This window comes from Mustela putorius, unplaced genomic scaffold, assembly GCF_011764305.1.
Source record: "Mustela putorius furo isolate JIRA1106 unplaced genomic scaffold, ASM1176430v1.1 tig00003834_pilon_pilon_pilon, whole genome shotgun sequence".
Lineage (NCBI taxonomy): Eukaryota > Metazoa > Chordata > Mammalia > Carnivora > Mustelidae > Mustela > Mustela putorius.
Window position 1 is genome coordinate 86,804,900 of NW_025421987.1, and position 19,480 is coordinate 86,824,379.

Sequence of the window (19,480 nt, forward strand, 5' to 3'; positions counted from 1 at the left end):
TACCCTCTAGTTCCATCCATGTCATTGCAAATGGCATGATTTCATTTCTTTTGAGGGCGGCATAGTATTCCATTGTATATATATATATACACCACATAATCTCACAAAACAAACCGAGGCAGAGGAGGGTAGGGAGAGGGTGGTTGGGTTATGGACATCAGGGAAGATATGTGCTATGGTGAGTGCTGTGAAGTGTGTAAACCTGGCGATTCACAGACCTACACCCCTGGGGCTAATAATACATTATATGTTAATAAAAAAATTAAAAAAAAAAACAACAAAAAACTAGACACCTGTTATGTTAGCACTACCTTAAGTCAACATTTAATATTTTCTATCATATCATGAGATGTTGAAAAGGATGCAATCTCCAATTTATTATAAATTCTTACATTTTAAAATATAATTATTCCAATTTAACGATGGATTCTATATATGCTACCAATTTAATCATCACCATCACTAAACTTTCATCATTGATTATCACCAAACTATATAATCTCTCCTTTCACAGACTTATGTCACTTTTTTTTTAATAGAGGGGAAGGAGGAGCAGAGGGAGAGGGAGAATCCTGAGCAAGCTCACACCCAGTACACAGCCCAACACAGGGCTCCATCTCACGACCCTGAAATCATGTCTTGAACCAAAATCAAGAGTTGGGTAAATTTAAGCAATTGACCACCCAGCTGCCCTTACGTCATTCTTTCTTTAATCCTGAATCGTATTTCCATGTACACCCCCAAATGAATTTCATGCTGATACAATCTATTTTTATGCTTTATCCTGCTTCTTTATCCTGTCTTTTAATCTTACTCTATTATACTTGTATACAATAAATTGTTTTTAAATAATCTCCTTTGGCAATAAGGCTTTACATGTTAAACAACTATTCTGTATTGAGTGATTACTAAATTAGTAGTTCACGCTTGATCAAAACAATGTAATGAAATAGCAAATCTGGTAGATATGTATTAAAATTAAGTCATAAAAATTTATCAAAAAGGAATCTGTCCATGATCCCTGGGTTGGGAGTGCTCTTGTTTTTCCATTAGTTTACTGTATGAAGGAGATAGGTTTTAATGTCAGTTTGAGTCCTAATTTTCAATTTTTGAGTAAATGCAAAAATGCACCATGGGACAGACAGTGCTAGCTGTCTACCAAATTCATTTTCTTCTTCTCCCATGGTAATAAGATTGCTGGCATAACATTGGCTAAACTATATTCCCCAGCATCCTTTGCTGTTGCTGTGCTCATTATCAATACATCGTCACTCAGCTCAAATTCATCCTTTTTGTTTGCTCTGTGAAATGAACTTGGGCCCCACATGCATTCTTTCTTTCCCAGGCGGCAGTGACACTTTGTCTGTAGAAAGCGCGGAGTGACCCTGAAGGAGAAAGGGTTTTACTTCCTTGTTGCTGTGTGCGGGCTCCAGAGGTTATCCCAACTTCTCTGGTACCTAGCTGATACTACTGATATACTTCATCAGTGAATTCTAAATAGCTGGCTTGGTGTATGGTATGTAATAGGTGCTCAATAAATATTTGAATAAACAAGTTAAAGAAAAGAAAGAGGAAATGGCATATTGAGGTATAAGCATAAGTAATGTCCAGTGTAGCCAAAGGGTATAAGAGCCAAGTATGAACCTTTTGCAGTTCCTACAAATAACCTTAAAATATGCCTACTCTTTGCTTAAATGTCTATCTTGTAGGAATTTATCCAAAAGGCATAAAAGAACAGACTCTGATTACTGTATATACTTGTTCAATAGATCTTTTTTTTAAAAAAAGATTTTATTTATTTATTTGACAGACAGAGATCACAAGTAGGCAGAGGGCCAGGCAAAGGGAGAGAGAGAGAGGGGGAAGCAGGCTCCCCGCTGAGCAGAGAGCACGATTTGGGGCTGGATCCCAGGACCCTGGAATCACGACCTTAGCAGAAGGCAGAGGCTTAACCCACTGAGCCACCCAGGTGCCCCTACTAGATCTTTCTTAATCACCTACTCTGTCTTGGAGATAAAGTTCTTAGCAAAGTATACAGGGTCCATGCTTTCAAGGACTTTATAGCCTATTGGGAAAGACAATCAACTAATCTTGCAAATGAATGAATAATTAAGAATTGTGAGAAGTGCTATGGGAAAAAAGATAGTGTGGGACAAGTGGATAATGGGAGGTGAGAGCAAAGCTAGGAAGGCGAGGAAACTGAAATTACTCACTTGTGAGAGCAGTTGATTGTTTTCCTCTGGGGTGACCTTTGAATTGAGATTGAAGCATTTGTTGAGGTTAAGCTGGAGGGATGGTTTTGAAGGCAATGTCACATTTTGGGTCCCGGGAATAGTTTGTGTCTTGCTGAAGCAGGAGGGGGTGAGGCAGGGTTGAAGCACCAGGAGGCCAGAGGGCTGGAACATCTACAATAAGAGAGAATGGGGCAAGATGGAGCTGAAGAGCTAGGCAAGGACCCACACTGTAAGGCCAAGTTAAGGACTTTGGTTTATCCCAAGAAATGACTAGAAATATTCTTTTGAGGACTACTTCACATGATCTAAAATGCAGACTTCAGGTGTTCAGTTTGCGCAGTGCTGACAGATGGACGCGTAACAACCATGGGAACCAACATCTAGAGCATTTCTATCACCACAGCCCATTCTTCTTCTTCTTCTTCTCCTCCTTCTCCTCCTCCTCCTCCTTCTCTTCCTTCTTCTCCGTTGCCTTCTTTTTTTAATTACTGAGTAGCGTTTTGTTCTGTGGATACCACAACCTGTTTATGGGATCCTCCCTGGATGGACACTTGGGTTGCTTTTGGTGGCTCTTGTGAATGAGGCTTCTCTAATGTTCTCGCAGAGGTCTTCGTGAACACATTATCTTATCTCTCTGGGCTAAATACTCATGACTGGACTTGCCTGATCATCAGGTGGATGTCTGTTTACCTTCATAAGAAACCACCCATTTTCCAAAGGGGTCACCCCATTTTACACGCCCTCAGCACTGTATTCTCGCCAACATGTGGTGACATTAGGCTTTTTAAATTTTAGGTACTTCAGTGGTGTCGATGGGAAGTCTCAAGTGAGGGAGTGCCTTGGGCACTCTGACTAGAGTAGGGAGAAGGGGCTGGGGGAGGTAAGGATGGATGAAGTGAGGTGGGTTAGATAGTGATGGCAATAGTCCAGTGAGAGGTTCAGTTATGGCAATGATGGTGGATGTGGATTTGAGAGATATCTGGGAGGTAAAATTAGTCAGAGTTGGTTGTTAATTGGGAACCCCAGAAAAACCCTCAGTTCTTGTTTTTATTTACTTGATTTTGGAGGATGGAGATCATTTGGCTTGGTTTTGGATATATATTTGTGGTGCCTTAATCTTTAGCAAAGGGACTGCTCAAAAATGTTATAGTACGAATGTACTGTGAAATACGATGCAGGCACTAACAATGATACTGTAAGAGAAAGACTTCCTGATCTGGAAAGATATTCAAAATATATTGTTTAAAAAATAAGTTACAAAACTATGTTCACTGTATAGCATGACCTTTTTTTCATAATTAAATACTAGTCCAGAGAAAAGGCATGTGGATGGAGCTCCAACTGGCTCAGTTGGTTAAGCAACCGGCTCTTGATTTTGGCTCAGGTCATGATCTCAGGGTCCTGGGATCCAGCTCCCTTTTGGGCTTCCCCCTAAGTGGGGAGTCTGCTAGAGGATTCTCTCTTTCTCTCCTTCTGCCCTGCCCCACTGCTGCTTGCACGCACACACACACACACTCTCTCTCTCTCTAATACATTAATTAATTAAAAAAAAAGAAAAGCCATGTGGAGGGATGTATGATAGAGGGTTTACTGTGACTTCTATGTGGAGTTTTCAGAATAGTTTTAAATTTGGGCTAAGGCTTTTTTCTGTTTTTCTACAAAGAACATATGCTAATTGTGTAATATGAAAAAGGTTATTTAAAAACACTTAACATTTCAAAAAAGGAAATTGAGGAGCACAGAACAAGAACAGAGTCCCACAGGAATGGCAAAGATGGTGATGACAGCAATGTAATCTCTCCTCCTCTAGCCCTGAATCACTCACCTAATATCTCCTGGGCAGGGCACCTGGCAGGGATGCCCAGGGCTCTTTCAGACTTTGAGAGTCAGGAAATCCAAGGGCTAGTGAGAGAGTCTGAGCTGAACTCAAGCCCAGGATTCAGAATCCATGGAGCCTTGGCTGATCCCTGCCTAAAACCTTCTTCGGATCATTCAGCCTCTCTCTCACTGTGGAAATGCACAAGTAATCCATGACCTCCATGTTGCTAATTCTTTCCTCACCCTACTGACAGGGAATCAGAATCACCCGCCGTATTGATTTCTCCTTTCTCCTGAAAATACTGTTCTGATCGTCCCTTCTTGACTAGCCACTTTCCCCCTTCTCTGATGGTTCTTTTCCATACCTCAACCTCTTAATCTTGAAGTCCTCAGGGCTCAGTCCTGGGAACTTTTCTTTTTTCTATCTAGACACATTCCCTTAGTGATCTCATCCAGCCTCAGCTTTAAATACACATTGATGACTTCTTTGTCTCTATGGTCTGGGTCTCTCCCCTGAACTCCTGACTTGTACATCCAAATCAGTGTTCCCATTTGGTTTTCTAATAGGCATCTCAAAGTTAATGCGTTCAAAACAGGAGGCCCGTTCTTCTCCCCCTCCCACCCCCAATCTCTCCTCCTCTATCTCAGTAAGGAGCTGTAAATGGCAGCTTTGCCAAAAAACCTTGGAGCCATAACAGATTCCTCTCTTTCTCTCACTCTACACATCTAAAACCTATGGGCTCTACCAGACTATGGCCTCTTTGTGGCCTGGACCAAACCATGTGTCACCTCGCCTGCATTACTGTATAGCCCACGATACAGGCTTGGGCTTCCTTCCCTGTTTTCTATAATCTATTTTCAACTCTGCAGCCAGAGGGGTCCTTTCAAATACAGGTCAGATTATGTCAACCTCTGACAGCTAAACATTAAGAGAGCAAAGGTCAGTCTTTCGAGAGCCTGCCTGTCCCTAGATAATACAACCACAACTTCTTTCTGCCTTTCTCTCTCTGTGTGCCCCGGCGTATCTCACTCCCTCTGATGTGAGTCACAGGCCTTGCTATTCCTCAATATTCCTCAGTATTCAAAGTTCCAGGGCCTCGCACTTGCTCTTCCCTCTGTCCACATGCTTTTCCTTCAGCGATCCATCCGGGTATTTTACTTTTTTCAAGTCTTTATCCAGCCGTGAGGTCTTCCCTGACATCCCTGCTTAGAATCACAACCCCCACACTTCACCCTTCACTATTTCCCTTCCTTGCTTTATTTTTGCCGCAGTACTGAACACCATCTAAAGAACACATCACTATGTGTTTCATGTGATTTTTACCCCCTCCCCCAAAGGCAAGATCCCTGAGAGCAAGAGACTTGCACCTCTTTTTGTCTTCCCACCACTGATCGCAGAGCTGTGCCTGGCATAGCACAGGCACAATTTACTGGATGAGTAATAGTTACAACTTGTATTCTAGTTTCACGTAGAAAACCATTTTCCCCACTAGCCTGTGAGCTGTTTAAGGGGAGGGTGGGTTTCCCTGTGTGACCCCCACGCCCTTCTCGAAGCATCTATTGCACTGTCTTATACAAAAGAGATGCTTGATAAATGTTGGTTAACAGAACGACGGAAGCAAAGAATCACCCACCTTAAGTATGGAGACGGAACAACCAAGGTCATCCAGGAGAGCCGGGCTAATGCGGGAAGTGGGCGTCACCACCCCACATCCCTGCTCTGCTTTGCCTAAGCCCTTTGCCGGCGTTCCTGCCTCTGCCAACAGTTCCCAGCACACGGACCCCCGGGTCTATCCTCTGCTCTTCCTGGTGGGAAGTACCTTGAGGGGAAATGCCTGCCCTCCTCAGCCTCTGGTCAGTGTGGTCCGAAGAAGGCGGTGTCAGTGGCGTTTGTGACCAAGCCGCCGTGAGCCAGGGACTACACCGTTTATGGAGTCACTAAGGTACTACCGTGCCACGAACAGGGTTTTATTTGAAAAAGGCCATCCGAAGTCATTTATCTTCAGCATCCAGCAGTGCCTGGCTTCTAGCAGGTGCCCCGCAGAGGCCTGGGAAATGAACAAGCACATACCTTTAATGGTGGGACTCAGCTCATAACTTCCTCAGAAGTAATGACTTGAGAATGTTTTTAACTGTTAAACCTTTGCACACATGTGTATGTACACACACACACACACACACACCTTGAACTCCCGAAGAAACTCCTCTCTCCCATACCTCCTAAAAGATCCAGAGGCATCGGCTTGTCAATGCACTTGCTGACCTGGGGGGTAGGATCAGGATGGCTCTGAGATCATCGAGTTAATCCAGTCAGTCCCAGAGTTGGGGCCAGAACCCCCGTGTCTAGTCCTCTCCCCACTGCAGCCACTGTGAACATTCCAAGAAAGTACTTTGGGAGGCTTAACAGCCGTATTTTCAGATTCGATTTCAACAGAGTGTTACCATTTAAGAAAGCCTGCCAAAAAGATAATGGGGACGAAAAAGTGCTCTGTAAACTGTTAAGTGCCATCCAAAGGTGAGCTCTCTAAGGTTCACTGCGAAGGTCAACAAACAAGGCTTGGGTATGGATGCAGATCTTAAACCGGAGGAGCAGAAGCAAGGCTGATGGCTCAAGGACCAGCGTCTGGGACATCAGTGCATTTGCCGGGGTCAGGACCCAGCATCTGGTCTGACCACCACTCTCACTTCCACCGCCTACTTTAAGTACAGTGCACTTATGCTAAATTAAATCAATGCTTACGTAAATATATGTGCTAAAACTGATGCTTTTCTGGCCTTTTACAAACCCTTTTGCTTATGTTCCAGAGGCCACACACGGAGCTCCAGCCATCTATACCACCAGGCAATGGATTGTCTAAGGGGTCCAACCATCTGGGTACATGAGTGTTATTCTTCCACTTTCGTCTACGTTTGTCCCAGCTGCGTTAGAATTTAGATTCTGCACATACCCGGGCTCTCATGACTGCATTCTTTCACCCTCACACTACCTCTTTGTCATCTAACAACTGAGTAAGCATTGTCTGCCTGGCTTGGCTCACGAAAGGGGACCTCGATGAAGAGTAAACTTCACATTTTCTGGGCTTCCTTATCCTAGTGCCCAACGCTAGAAGGACGGCCCGGTGTTTGGTGACCTCCGGCATTAGGTTAACAATCTGGGTCCAGGCCCGGGTTGGATAATGAGCCCGTGAATAATGGGGAACTGATTGTCACAGACTTATCGTGGTGAAGCGGAGAGGCATAGCTCGCCTTGTCCTGGGCTCCCCTGCCTTGTCCCCAGGCATCTCCTCTTAATCTGTCGAAGCTAATGGGTTTATGTGGCAGGCATTCAGGCCCCACAAGCTCCAATTCGAGCCGCTATGCACGGATTCAGTCTCAGATGTTTGTACACTTACAGGCTTGTAAAACAGTGAAAGAAAGACGGTAGATAAATTTACAGAAAGCCTTCTGTTAAGAGGCCTGGAAAAAGGTTCTACTTATTTCTCTCCTGTAATGGGAGTCTTGAAAAGCCCAAAGGAAGGTGCAGAAAAACGTGAAAGAGTAACACGGCATGGCCTCGCCCCGCACCCAGCCAATATTTCCTTCCACCACACCCCCACCCCCAACAATACATGCCCACGAGGAGGAGACACCCGGGAAGAAAAATTCCTTCTGCTGCACAGCCAGGAAAGAAACAGGCCAAGACTTTCCCAAGTCTTTGTTGTCATTCTCAAGGAACAGCCTGATGATATTGGTAAAAATTTTACTTGTTGAGATCAAAGCTTGTTGGGGGAAAATTAGTAATGAAGAATTCCTTAGGTGCTTCTTGGTTAAGTAAGTATCTGAGGGGCTGAGCTCCAATCACTCTGGAACTCACAGTTCTAGCCTAGTTAGTAATCTTTCACAAAATCCAGGGTCCAAACGGGAGCTAGGCTTTGGCAAATGGTTACAAATTTTGAGCAGGTAGGTGGGCACAAGGGGATGGGGTGGTCTCCGCTCACCACTGGCTGGGAAGAGGACCTCTCTACCTCCTCGTGCTTCAGATCCCAATTTTTCGCCAGAGTTTGAGAGGTGAGGCCAAAGAGCATGGGGCACTTCTATTTCCAGCTTCTTTTAATTAGTCTCAACTCCAGTCCACTGGTAAGGTTAAATAATATTTCAGATTAATTAAGGTTAAGGGAGAGGGAGATCAGAGAGAATGAGAGAGAGAGAAAGCCAGGTGGCTTCTGCTTGCTTTCCAGTGAGACCATGGAGGGCAAGAAAGAGGCAGGTTTCAGGCACTTGGTAAACTGAAAGCAAACTTCTTTATTGTACACAGTACAGAATATAACGCAGCTTGGCAGGATTGCATACGGCCCTGCGCGGGGGAAAGTATTTCAAATCAACTGGCAGGTTAAAGCCTTTCTGCACTGTAGACTTTCCACACTCTGGAAAAGAAGCAAAAATAAAACAAAACAAAAGAAATAAAAAAAAAAAACCAAAACCATCCGGGAGGTGCATGAGTCCAATGGGAATGCAACGGTGATACGCCATCCTGTGTCCCGTGACAGCACAGGCCCGGTAGTTACAGCGTGGGGTGGGGGGTGGGGAGGAGAGCTCAGGCTACAGAAGGTTAGTTTCATACTTGCTAAGACAGCGTAAATCCATCAAGAAAAGAAAACCCAAACCAGGAGAAGGAAGAAAAAAAACAAATCCTATACAGCATTTACAACAAATAAATCTCTAGCCAGCTGGGGGTGAAGTATGCATCTATATATAGACTATGTGTAGGTTAGAGAGCTATAAATATGGTTGGGGAAGAGTCCTTTGATTAGAGTACAATGCTAATTAAGGCCCAAGCTAGAGGTTCAATACCTTGGCGGGCTAATTAGCTTCCAATAGGGGGAAACCTCATGTGTTCATAGCTGTAAAACGCGCCCCTTCTCCCTAGTGAACCTCTTTGCGAACGTGCTGCTGCTGATCAGAAGGGGGACTAGTGGAGATGGGTGCGCACCCTGTTCAGAGGCAACAACGGAAAGCATGTTTCTTCCCCTCACTGGGTCAGCACTGTCTGGTGCAGGTGCAGACCAGGGGTCATTATCAACGTGCTAAGTGCCGCGGGGGGCGGGAGGGGGAGCAAGGGATCCTATCAGCGGAGCAGGCAGCAAGGCACTACCACTTACTTCCTAAGAACTTCTCCTTTACTCTGAGGCCGACTTGCACATTGCTTTAGCTGGGTGGTGGAAAACTTTTCCAGTATCATACAGCAACTGGAGTAAACTTTTTTTTTTTTTTTTTTTGTGATAAGGTGGAGGGAAACTAAACTGCTAGCACTGTTTTACCTGTCAGTGTCACACGTACATCTCAAACCCTGTTGAATCCTATGCAGGGTTTAAAGTCCAAGAATTAAAGAAAAAAAAAAAAAGAAAACGAACTGATGAAATGGAAATTGTCATCGGTCATGCCTGGGGAGACAGCAGACAGCCCCAGGGTTCCCACCGGGTGGCCAGGTGTCAAATGGACATGACGCGTATTATGTACATATGCTTTCCAGAGAGGGCTTGTTAGAGGACACGGGGAACTATACACATGGAATCTAAGCGGTGTGTCCAGGCTGCCCTGCACACCTCAAAAATGTACAACTCAGGTGCAAATGTTCCGTCAGGCTGTCTGGTGCAGAAAGCACAAAGCAGGCAATAGAGTGGGCTTGTGCGTGGCTAAGGGGGCGCCCCCAGCAAAGCCCCTTTCAAGCTGCAGCGTCTTCATCAGTCGGCACTGCCGTGCTAAGGACGCAGTGCACAGTTACCAAAAGGTTTGTTTTTTTTTTTTTGCTTTAAATACCAAAACTACAAAAATCAGTTTATAAACTGTTTTCCCAAAACAACCACCAAAACAAAACGATCCCCCGAATCGAAGCAAAACAAAATACTGTCAAAAGTGTAAGTCACCCTTCTACAATGAAAGCCGTCCACACACAGCCGTGTGACTGGGAAGAGAAAGGGGGCTTGTTCTACGTGGTGACCACATGGCTAGAAGGTTCCCAAGAGTAGCGACGGTTTATTATTTGAGAACCACGGAGTGGGTAACAGCTGTTCTGACTTTCACCCCCTTCTTTCTAGACCCAGGGGGAAACATTTCAGCTTGAGCTTGAAGAGCTCTCCGAATTTTAAGATCTACTTTTAACCCTTCATGGGCTGAGCTGCCCCAGCTTCTTCGCCGAACGTTCTATGGGTTTGTCATTTCTTTGTCAATAAATTGTGCAAATCAGAGCCCTTCAATGTAAAGGCAATTAGTAGTCCATGACCAATGCAGATTGTCACACACTCTGTCCCGGTTTGTGGGCACTAACCTGAACAAGGTATTGCTTTGCAGATATTGTCCGTGGGAAGGAGGCTTCTTTGCAATCTCTTCCCAGAAACCTTGTCAGGATCAGAGCTGAGGCACCAGCCTTTTGGTGGTTTTTCGGTCCCTTCCCTGTTCCCACTCCCCAGCCAAGGTATCTGTCGTTAAGGGTGCCAATCCAGAGACAGCTTGGGTTCTCCAGATAATACTCAAAGGGCAAGCTTTAGGAACAGCCAAAAACACACACAAAACCACTGCCCTCGTTTGCCTGAATGGGAACTGCTAGCTCTAGGGTTCGGCCGCTCAGCCACTCAGAAACTTAGTAAGCAAAGCCCTCAGCATAGGGGAGGCTGCCGCAGCGATCCATGTCCAGGAGGTAAGCTGGGTTGTCTTCAAAGTGGGTCAGCGGCAGGGTATCTTCCTCGTTGAGGTGACACTCAGACTCTGCTTTCAGGAACGGACGCTGGTTGTCGGGGAAGGCCATGGAGAAAAGGGCATCTGGGTCACAGACAAATTTGTAGACATATCGCTCCCCGGCCACCTGAGAGAGAAAGCACACCTTCTCAGACCCAGCTGGAACAGGGCACGGGGTCACAGGGGTGGGGGGAGGAAACCAGGGAAGGGAAGGATGGTGAGGTATTCATATGTCAACAAGTTCTCAAGGAGCCGGGGACCAAAGGACGTGCATTAGTAGCTGATGGCCCAGACCATTCCGATTTATTTGGAGAAATCTGGGAGACCTCTCATGTGCCAAGTGTTTTGTTGACACCAGTGCTCAGCAGCGGTGTCATCTGACTGACTGAAAGACACCCCAATTTCAAATTCACACTGGATAGGCTCACCTTTTGTTTGTTTGTTTGTTTATGATCTTTTAGAGGCAAATTCTCACTGTGTTATATTCACAGGTGAGAAAGAAAGGTTATACTGAGGCCGGTGCTTGGTGTTACAAGGAAGATTGAAAAGTGAAAAGCAGAAGTCAGGCCATGTTTTCAGTTACCTCCAAAGTCCACAGTCTTCACGGTACAGCTTCGTTATTTCAAAAGGCTAGGAATTTGATCATTAAAGCCTATGCAGAAGTTTGAATGTGTTCCAAAGCCAAACAGAACTGCTTTTTGTCTTACCAATGATTTAAAATTTTGCATTCCACAGTTCTGCTACATCGAAGAACTGCTAACTATCTTTTTATGAATTTTATGCATTATCTTATTATTAGAACCAAAGGTCTTGATTCAAAGGCTTCACGATGTAGCTGATGAGCCATCCAGGTCCATGGGATCAGCCATTCTCTGCTGGTTGGTTAGCATCAGTGCAAGAGGAACTCCACCTTTGAAAATCAAGCCTGATAATGTGCTTGGCTTGGGTAATGCAAAGGGGCAAGGGAAGGCCGCTGAAATTACTGATAAAATGAACATGTTTAAGCTCAAAAATTCAAAAGGTCGAGTTTTACCCTGCCCTTTGGTCATTATGTTGTGATTCTAGAATCTCTTTTCAATTGCAGAAATATGGCTTTGCTTCTAAATCTTGGGTTTAAAAACATCTGTTGCTATGGTGGCAGCTTAGAGAGGGAACGGTAGAATTCTCCTAATAGGTCCGAAAGCTTATTTTATGGTGACATGTCTGTCTAGTCACCAGAACACGGTTGTCTGCACCAATGTTCTTTGGAACTCAAGCACTAGGAATTAGGGGCTGTGTGAGCAAAACTGAACAAGCAGCATCATCACCAAAACAAGATGTAAGGGTAGCAGATATACCCAAACAACCCTATTTAGTTACAGGCTTAACGCTAAATCTCTTGATGGCCCACCCCAAAAGCCAGTACATATATGCAGCAGAGTGAGGCAGAAGGGCAGAGTGGAAATAATACGAGATCAGGAGCCAGGAGTGGATGGCTTCCCATCCTCGTTCAGTCACTAATGAGTCTTAACCTCTGTGCACCTCAATTTTCCCTTTCAAAAGCTGAGAGTATGGGACTCCAGGCTTTCTATATCTCTCCCCATGCGGGCATCCTATCATTCACCCTTAATTAGTTTTCTTTCACTCATGGGTCATGTCATAAATATAGCAACAATTCCTTACATGGCATAGCACAGTATTACCTCTGGGACATTTTCACATATATTACCCTGTGAAATTACAGTAGGGTTTTTTTTTTTTATTGTTTTGTTTATTTGTTTTGTTTTGTTTTTTGGGGAAGAGAAGTTTTGGCAGGTCAATCTAAAGCATCCAACTAATAAATGAGAGTATTAGGATTGGAAGCCATCCAAGCCTCATTCTTGTGCCTCCCAGCACTCTGCCTGTTTCGTCCTCAGAAATGAAGTTCTCTTCCACTTCCTGAAACAACTGAGGACCTGGTCCCAGGGAAAACTAATTGTTGGTAGTTCAAGTTATTGTGTCTTGGTCACATTCCCTCAGATTGGATCTGGAGTTGGGAATAGCAAAGGAATAATAACTCTTCTTCCTGAATTTTAGGATTCCACCTGATAGTATTAACATTAAAAGGGGTGTGTGTGTGTGTGTGTGTATGTGTGAGAGAGAGAGAGAGAGAGAAAGGTTTGGGGGAAAATGGAAAGTGATTGCGAATGGGTTTGGGGTTTCTTTCTGGGGCGATAAAATCTTCTAAAATTGATTGTGGTGATGGTTGCACAACTCTGTGAATATATTTTAAAAACCACTGAATTGTATGCTTTACAGAAAGGGGAAGTCAAGAGACTGCCCATTTAGATTGTCTATCAACTCTGTGCCAAGCACTATAGTCGAACCCTCAGCGCTGCCCCAGAGGAGCTCACAGTACAGTACAGAGAGAAGGACTGTGATGGAGAGGTGCACGGGGGCTACTGGGGGCAAGAAAGGAGACCCAGCCTTAGGACTTCAGATTCTTGGGAGTGATGAGGTGATGATCGGCTAGCCAGGTAATGAAGGCATTAGGAATGTTCTAGTTCTTAAATAGAATGACAGTTTAATAGCCCCCCCCCACTTTCTGATATGCCTAATGACTTCCATGCATGTGGTGTATATTCTTTGGTAAACAAATTCTACATGAATTAAGAGAAGATGGCCATACTAGTGAAAGCAGTGAAGCATGGGTGAGGAAACGAGTTGTTGATGGTACCCAGACCAGCAATAGCCTTAGAGTCTGTATGAAACACTACAAAGTCTATAAGACGTTACCTTTATCTTCACCTTTCTTCTCTATCGAGAGGCCCATGGCAAACTCTTTAATACTTTTGAAGGTGGTGAGAGGAAACTGGGGTCCCATTACCACCTGCCTATGAAAGAGGTAAGCCTGGCTTCAGCACAGACAGGTTTTCAGCAGCCATGGCCGTATACTTCTGCCACTGCATCTTACTGGCTACCCACCACAGACAGCCTAAATGTGTAAATGTTAGAATCTGGGTAAGAGCGTGGCATAAAATACGGTGGCTAAGAAAGATGAACCAGTGATTAATCATTCCCATCTTCTGCCTATCCAAGTAATTTTCAGATTGTGGTCCCATTCCACCCAGCCAATGAGGATTTTTGTACCGGCTTCCTCAAAATATGCCTTAGCCTTCATTCTGCAAAGAGTGACCTGGTACTAGTTGATTCTGCTGCCATTCTATAAACCTTGTGGGTTTTTTTTTTTTGTAGTTGTTGTTTTTCACATTTGAGTTCCAGTTTTTTCTATAGGTTCTGAAAGAGAAATAGGATTTCCTTACTCCTCTAACACTATTGAGAGTATGAAACCAAGAGATTTAGAGGTCTGGGTATTTTGACAATGCAAGACTTCAGCTCAGCTCTTATGGGAGTGGAGGCCTTCAAACTGACTCCTCCATGTACTCCTTTACAGATGTAACTGTTGGACTATGTTTCTGGACATTTTGGTAATTAGAGGCAGGTTAAGTAAAGCCGGGGGGCCTAATTTTCCTATAGTGTGTTCCATGTGCAGCCTCTGGTGTTTGCGTCCCCAAGAGCATTAGAAATACTCTTCATATCTCATTTCACTCTTAAGTTTTTTCTCCCAAGTTTTTTCCTACCACAGAATCGCTAACATTTTCTCCCAGCCATTACACACAGTCGTATTACAGAAGCCCTTGACATGTTTGAAAGTGGTCAGAGTGGTCTAGGTGCCTCTCGTAACTGCTCACCTTCTGCATGATGCCCTTTTCGTAGTAATAGCGTAGAGAACGGCTGAGCTTGTCATAGTTCATGGCTGGCCGGTTCTTTTGGATACCCCAGCGCCGAGCAACCTAAAGAGACAGGGAAGTAGAGAGCAATGGAAACTCGTTCCTTGGGCCTAGTGGTATTCTCCCAATCCTGGGAGCGCCAGTTCTGAGACTTGACTGCTTTGGCCAATGGTCTGGAAGCAAAAATACTTAATTCCCTCAAGACCCAATATTCAACAAAGGTGATGAGTCAGTCACAACTGCTAAGAGAGGTGAGATCCAGAGGTGGAAGGATCCTAGCACTTTAAGATTACAGAGGGCTTGGCTAATGGCCCAGAGGAAGCAGGCTCTCTACTGTTTCTCCACATATGAATTATTGACCAATACCCATAGACCATTAACATGTTGCCATTAAGTGCTATGGTTTCTGTAGCAGTCAATAAGGAATAATTAGAATGGTCATTCCTGAAACATTAGAAACACACTAGTGAGTTGCTAATGGGCCAGCAGAGCAAAAGTTCAATTCTAATAAGATTGGCGAGGGGCTGGGAGCTGTTTACTTACTGCAGCTCATGGAGTAAGGGGGAACCAGATCATTCCAGCCCACTGCCATCCAATCCCCTGCTCCCAGCAGACTTGCAGAATGGACATTAAAACATGCAGCACCATTATCCACTTAATGAAAAATTAACAGGGCTTCCCAAACAGTTCTGAAGTACATTATATCCAACCCAGTCCACCTGAGGTGCAGTGATGGGGAGATGTAATTGGAGTTTTAGGCAAAGATGCCTGATAGCAAGAAAATTTCCTAGTAGAGTTTACTCAATTGTCAGGACAGCCAAGCAATTCCTGCTCTCAAGAATCCCAATGTCCAAATCCTACTTGTAAGCATGACCGTCCATATAGAAGAGTAACTTTAGAAATGGGAGTCTCCTCAGAGGTCTTTAAATGTATGGAAACCAGGGGTCATGTTTTGAATATTTGAGGTCACTTTTGGAAACTTAAGAAAAAAACAAAAACAAAATAACTATATTCCTTTGATCTTTAAAAAAACAGATGTTACACATGGAGTGGGAAGCAGGGAGACTGCAAATGGGAAAGTGGATAAAAAAAAAAGCATTTCACTTAAAGCATCTGGGCAGAATGAAAGCAACATCTTCTGAAATCAGGATTCTAAAATGACCTTTAAAAATGCCAGAAATGATCTGATAAGCAAGAAAGAATGCATCTGTCCTAATTACATTAGAATAATTCAATAGCCATGATTCTGATTCCTCTCTGCCTTGCAACAGACCGTGTGAAAGTGAAGTTTCCATTCGTTTGCTTTGGGCCCCTATGGCACGCACGATGTCCCTGGCTCTCCTTCTTTCTCCATACTCTACCCATCCAAGTCTCTCTTTGAAATAGCCAAAAAAGGCACATTTCACCAAAAATCCATCCCTTGGCTACAGAAGATAAACATTTTCAACCAAAAGAAACAGCGGTGCAAGAGAGACCTGCTCAACCAATACACAACCTTCTACCCTGTTCAAAAGCAATGACTACGAAACTGACTTTGAACTGCTGTGAGCCCACTAGATGCCGGGAACCCAAAAGGAAGCCCAGTCTCATCGTCTTCCTGTATTCAGTGGTGGAAATCAATTATGGAAGATTCTTCAGCTCCAGCCCTGACCTCTCTCTGCTGTCACTTGCATATGCAGTGGCTTCCTGGAGCGCGGTTCTGCATCCGCACCGACTTCCAAGCAGCTCTGGTAGCCATAGTTACTGACTCATCCTCTTGGGCCAGGGCCCTGTGATTCAGGAGCCCTCCCCAGGGCTGCTCCTTCTACAGTAATGCATGATGAAGCACAACGGCAAGCTGCTGGAAATGAAGGCTGCCCCATTTCTGGGGGAAGGGGAGCAGGCAAGAGCTTGTTAGCAGCTCTTTCTGTCATTTTCCCATTCATTACTTTGATCACACACATCTTGAGGATAGAGGCTGAAAGAGTTAAAAAAACCCCTCACATTTCTCTTCCTCCCTCTTCAAGAGACAGCAAGCCACAGCACGGGGAGCAGCTCTTTCTCGAAGCCCATCCTTTTAAACCTCCCCATGGCATCAGTTATCTGCCACATGTTCAACAAACAACCCTACCCCCCAAAATATTCATTAATGCAGATTCACAGTTAAAATGGCTCCAGATTAAAGCCGAGTCAGTCATAATTGAGAGGGTGCTAAGCTGGATGACTATCAAAAGACATTTGATTAGGGGGCCTGCCAAAACGCAGCTCTAAAACCACAATTTCCATGCACAGTGTAATGGATATTATGGATAATTACCCAGAGTGCACTACTCAGCCACACAGCTGCCTACAATTACGTCCCAAACAGCTTCCTCCTCCGCTTCACCCTTCAGGCTCCCCCCATGACAACGTCTTCCAGCTTTCTCGAGGAGTTGGTATCTTCCCGGCTTTAACAAAGAGTGGGGATGGTGAAGTTAACACAACCGGGAGGGAAAGAGCTCAGCCAACGCTGCCCGCTGCGTGTCCTGAGGCCAGAGTGTGCACGCGGAATAGAAGTGGTTCTGGAACGTCAGAGAGCGGATCACTCAGAGCTCGTGGAGCACCAGGGGATTTCAGGGTGGGGTGGAAAGAAGGATTCCTGCAGAAACGAAGCGGTCCTGTTGGCTGAGGGAGGCGCAAAGCCACAAGAGGCCTCTCGTGTGACTTGGCTACTTGGCATTTATGAGCATTTTGGACTAATGTTAGTTTCTCTAAGAAGTATGAAAGCAGGAACCTTTTACCATCAGTTCATCATTGTGTTTCCAGCTGGTAGGAAAGCCAAAGATTCAATAAGGCTTTATAGAGGATCATAGCCAGGTTCACCTGCAACAGCACAGCCTGTGGTCAGGCCCAAGGCAGTGGCAATAAAGGAATAAAAGCTCCTGTTTGTGAAATGAGATAAATCAATAAGGACGGCCCCTGTGACAGACACAGACTTGCTTGCAGTAAGCCTCAGTGAGTCCAGGCAACATGCTTTCTTCAAGCATCTGGTCAACCAGTCCAGGTTAGGAGGAAGAGCCTGTAGGGCGGATGGCTCTTGGGCATGCCTCCATTTTCCACCTGACTTGCTCCAGGAAAACCTTCGAGAAACACAGGAGTACCAAACTCCGGCTTTGAAGGGAGACTCAGTCTTAACGGAAATGGGTGACGATGGGAGATGGCCTCATACTTTCATTTTTATGAAAGACGCAAGACAGGGAACACCACAGATCCTTCTTCTATAACTGCCTTTAGTGAAGCCTTCCTTACCCTCCTAGTAGCCGGGATTCTTGAGACATTTCCAATCCACATAGTCTCCTTTTCTCATCTTAACTTTCAGAACATTTTCTTCTTCCAAACCAAGTGCCAAGTGGCTATTTCCTGCTGTTGACCCCCAGGCCAACTGATCCGTTTGGTGTGCTGAGGTGAGCCCTGGAGTTAATCCAACAACATCTAAAACTGCCATTCTTGCTCAAATGCCTGCTAAGAGGACTGTTGCCATTTCATTTACATCCAACCCAAAGACAGCTTTTGCTCTGCTGGTTTAACGTATAATGCTTAAGTATAAGCTACCAGAAGAAGCCTATATCAGATATTCAGGACAGTTTTTTCCCCCCTCATTTATAATTTCTCTAGAGTCTAAATCAAATAGAAATTTAAAATCAACCCCTTTGGAATATGCCAAACTGAGAACATGATTTAATTTACTTCCCTATGTGATATTCAGGAAAGGGGTTCTGTAGATTTTCCCCATTGAAGAAATGATACTGATGCTGTCTATAGGCCTTTCTGTCAATAGTTCTGGGCACACAAATAGTAATAGTGTTTCTTTTTCTATTAGGATAATGAAGGTTTGGGCTACCTCTCAACTATTGTGATGCCACATAATACACTTAAGAAAAATCTAAGCCCATAAGAACGACTCATTTCTGATCATTTTATTTCTCTAGGGTAGAGTCATTTGAAATATACAATCTGTTGTATTGTAATTGCATCTGATATTACCACAAAGTCATATAATATGTTAACGTAACCTCAAATATAGCCTGTAACAAATGAGGACCCACACCAATACAAGTTGGTATCACCAACATATTGGTATCACTGAAACAGCACTTGAAAAAGACTTTTCGATATGGAAAACAGATGCTCTCTGGATGCAAGTCTTCGTGGCCACACTCTTCCGATTTTACAGACATATTACTAATACTTCTTGTGTTTTCTACAGTGGAGAACTTTGCCTGTCCCTGAATTGTAACTTGTCCTAGTAACAGGAAGAGAACTGCCAAATCCACTGGCCGGGTCAGAATCTGAATGAGAAAAGCATCCTTAACACAGCAAGAAGCTTCCACTGAGAACTGAACAAGAGCAGACATCATCATCATCATTGTTGTCATCATCAACCAATCAAACATCACCCAAGCCCGGCACTGGTGCTTACCTCCTCAGGTTCTATCAGCTTAAACTCCATGCCACGGCCCGTCCAGGCAATGAAGTGGGCATTGGCCGGGTCATCAAGCAGGGTAACCAGGAACTGCCACAGCTGAAGAGAACCTCGCCTCTGGTAAGGGGGCCCCTCCCGATACATGGTGGGCTCTTGTTTGACTTTGCCTATTTGGGATGAGGATATACATGCAATAGTTTAGTCTTAGGTTTCTTGGACAATTTGGGCATGAAGGATTTGTGAATGCCAACAAGATTGAGGGGCTCTGATATCGCTGACATTCTGGCTTAGCAACAAACTGGAGGAGCTACTTACCTTCCAATCTCTCAGGAACAACACAAGTGTCGTCAAAGTACAACCGGGGATCTTTTTCATATGAAAAACCTGAAAAAAAATTTAAAAAGAATGAACATGTTGCTTAACAAATTCTATCTGTATCCTACTAAAACTCTGGTTTTAAGGACTAAAATGGAATTCTGCTATTTCGGGTCCTAAGCCCTACTAATTGCCATATGTTTGCCAGACTC

The 19,480-nt window shown here is 44.4% G+C and overlaps 1 protein-coding gene across 1 annotated transcript in view; it reads right to left on the minus strand.

Annotated features, from left to right (window-relative positions):
• Positions 1-8,313: 8,313 nt before the first annotated feature.
• ETV5 (ETS variant transcription factor 5) overlaps positions 8,314-19,480 on the minus strand; it is a 58,301-nt gene continuing 47,134 nt past the window's right edge. The window contains exons 10-13 of the mRNA XM_004745196.3: positions 19,269-19,337; positions 18,951-19,120; positions 14,474-14,575; positions 8,314-10,890 (exon numbers count right to left, since the gene is read on the minus strand). Of these exons, the coding sequence (XP_004745253.1) occupies positions 10,669-10,890; positions 14,474-14,575; positions 18,951-19,120; positions 19,269-19,337 (563 nt within the window). The 3' untranslated portion in view covers positions 8,314-10,668. The remainder of the gene's footprint in view (positions 10,891-14,473; positions 14,576-18,950; positions 19,121-19,268; positions 19,338-19,480) is intronic.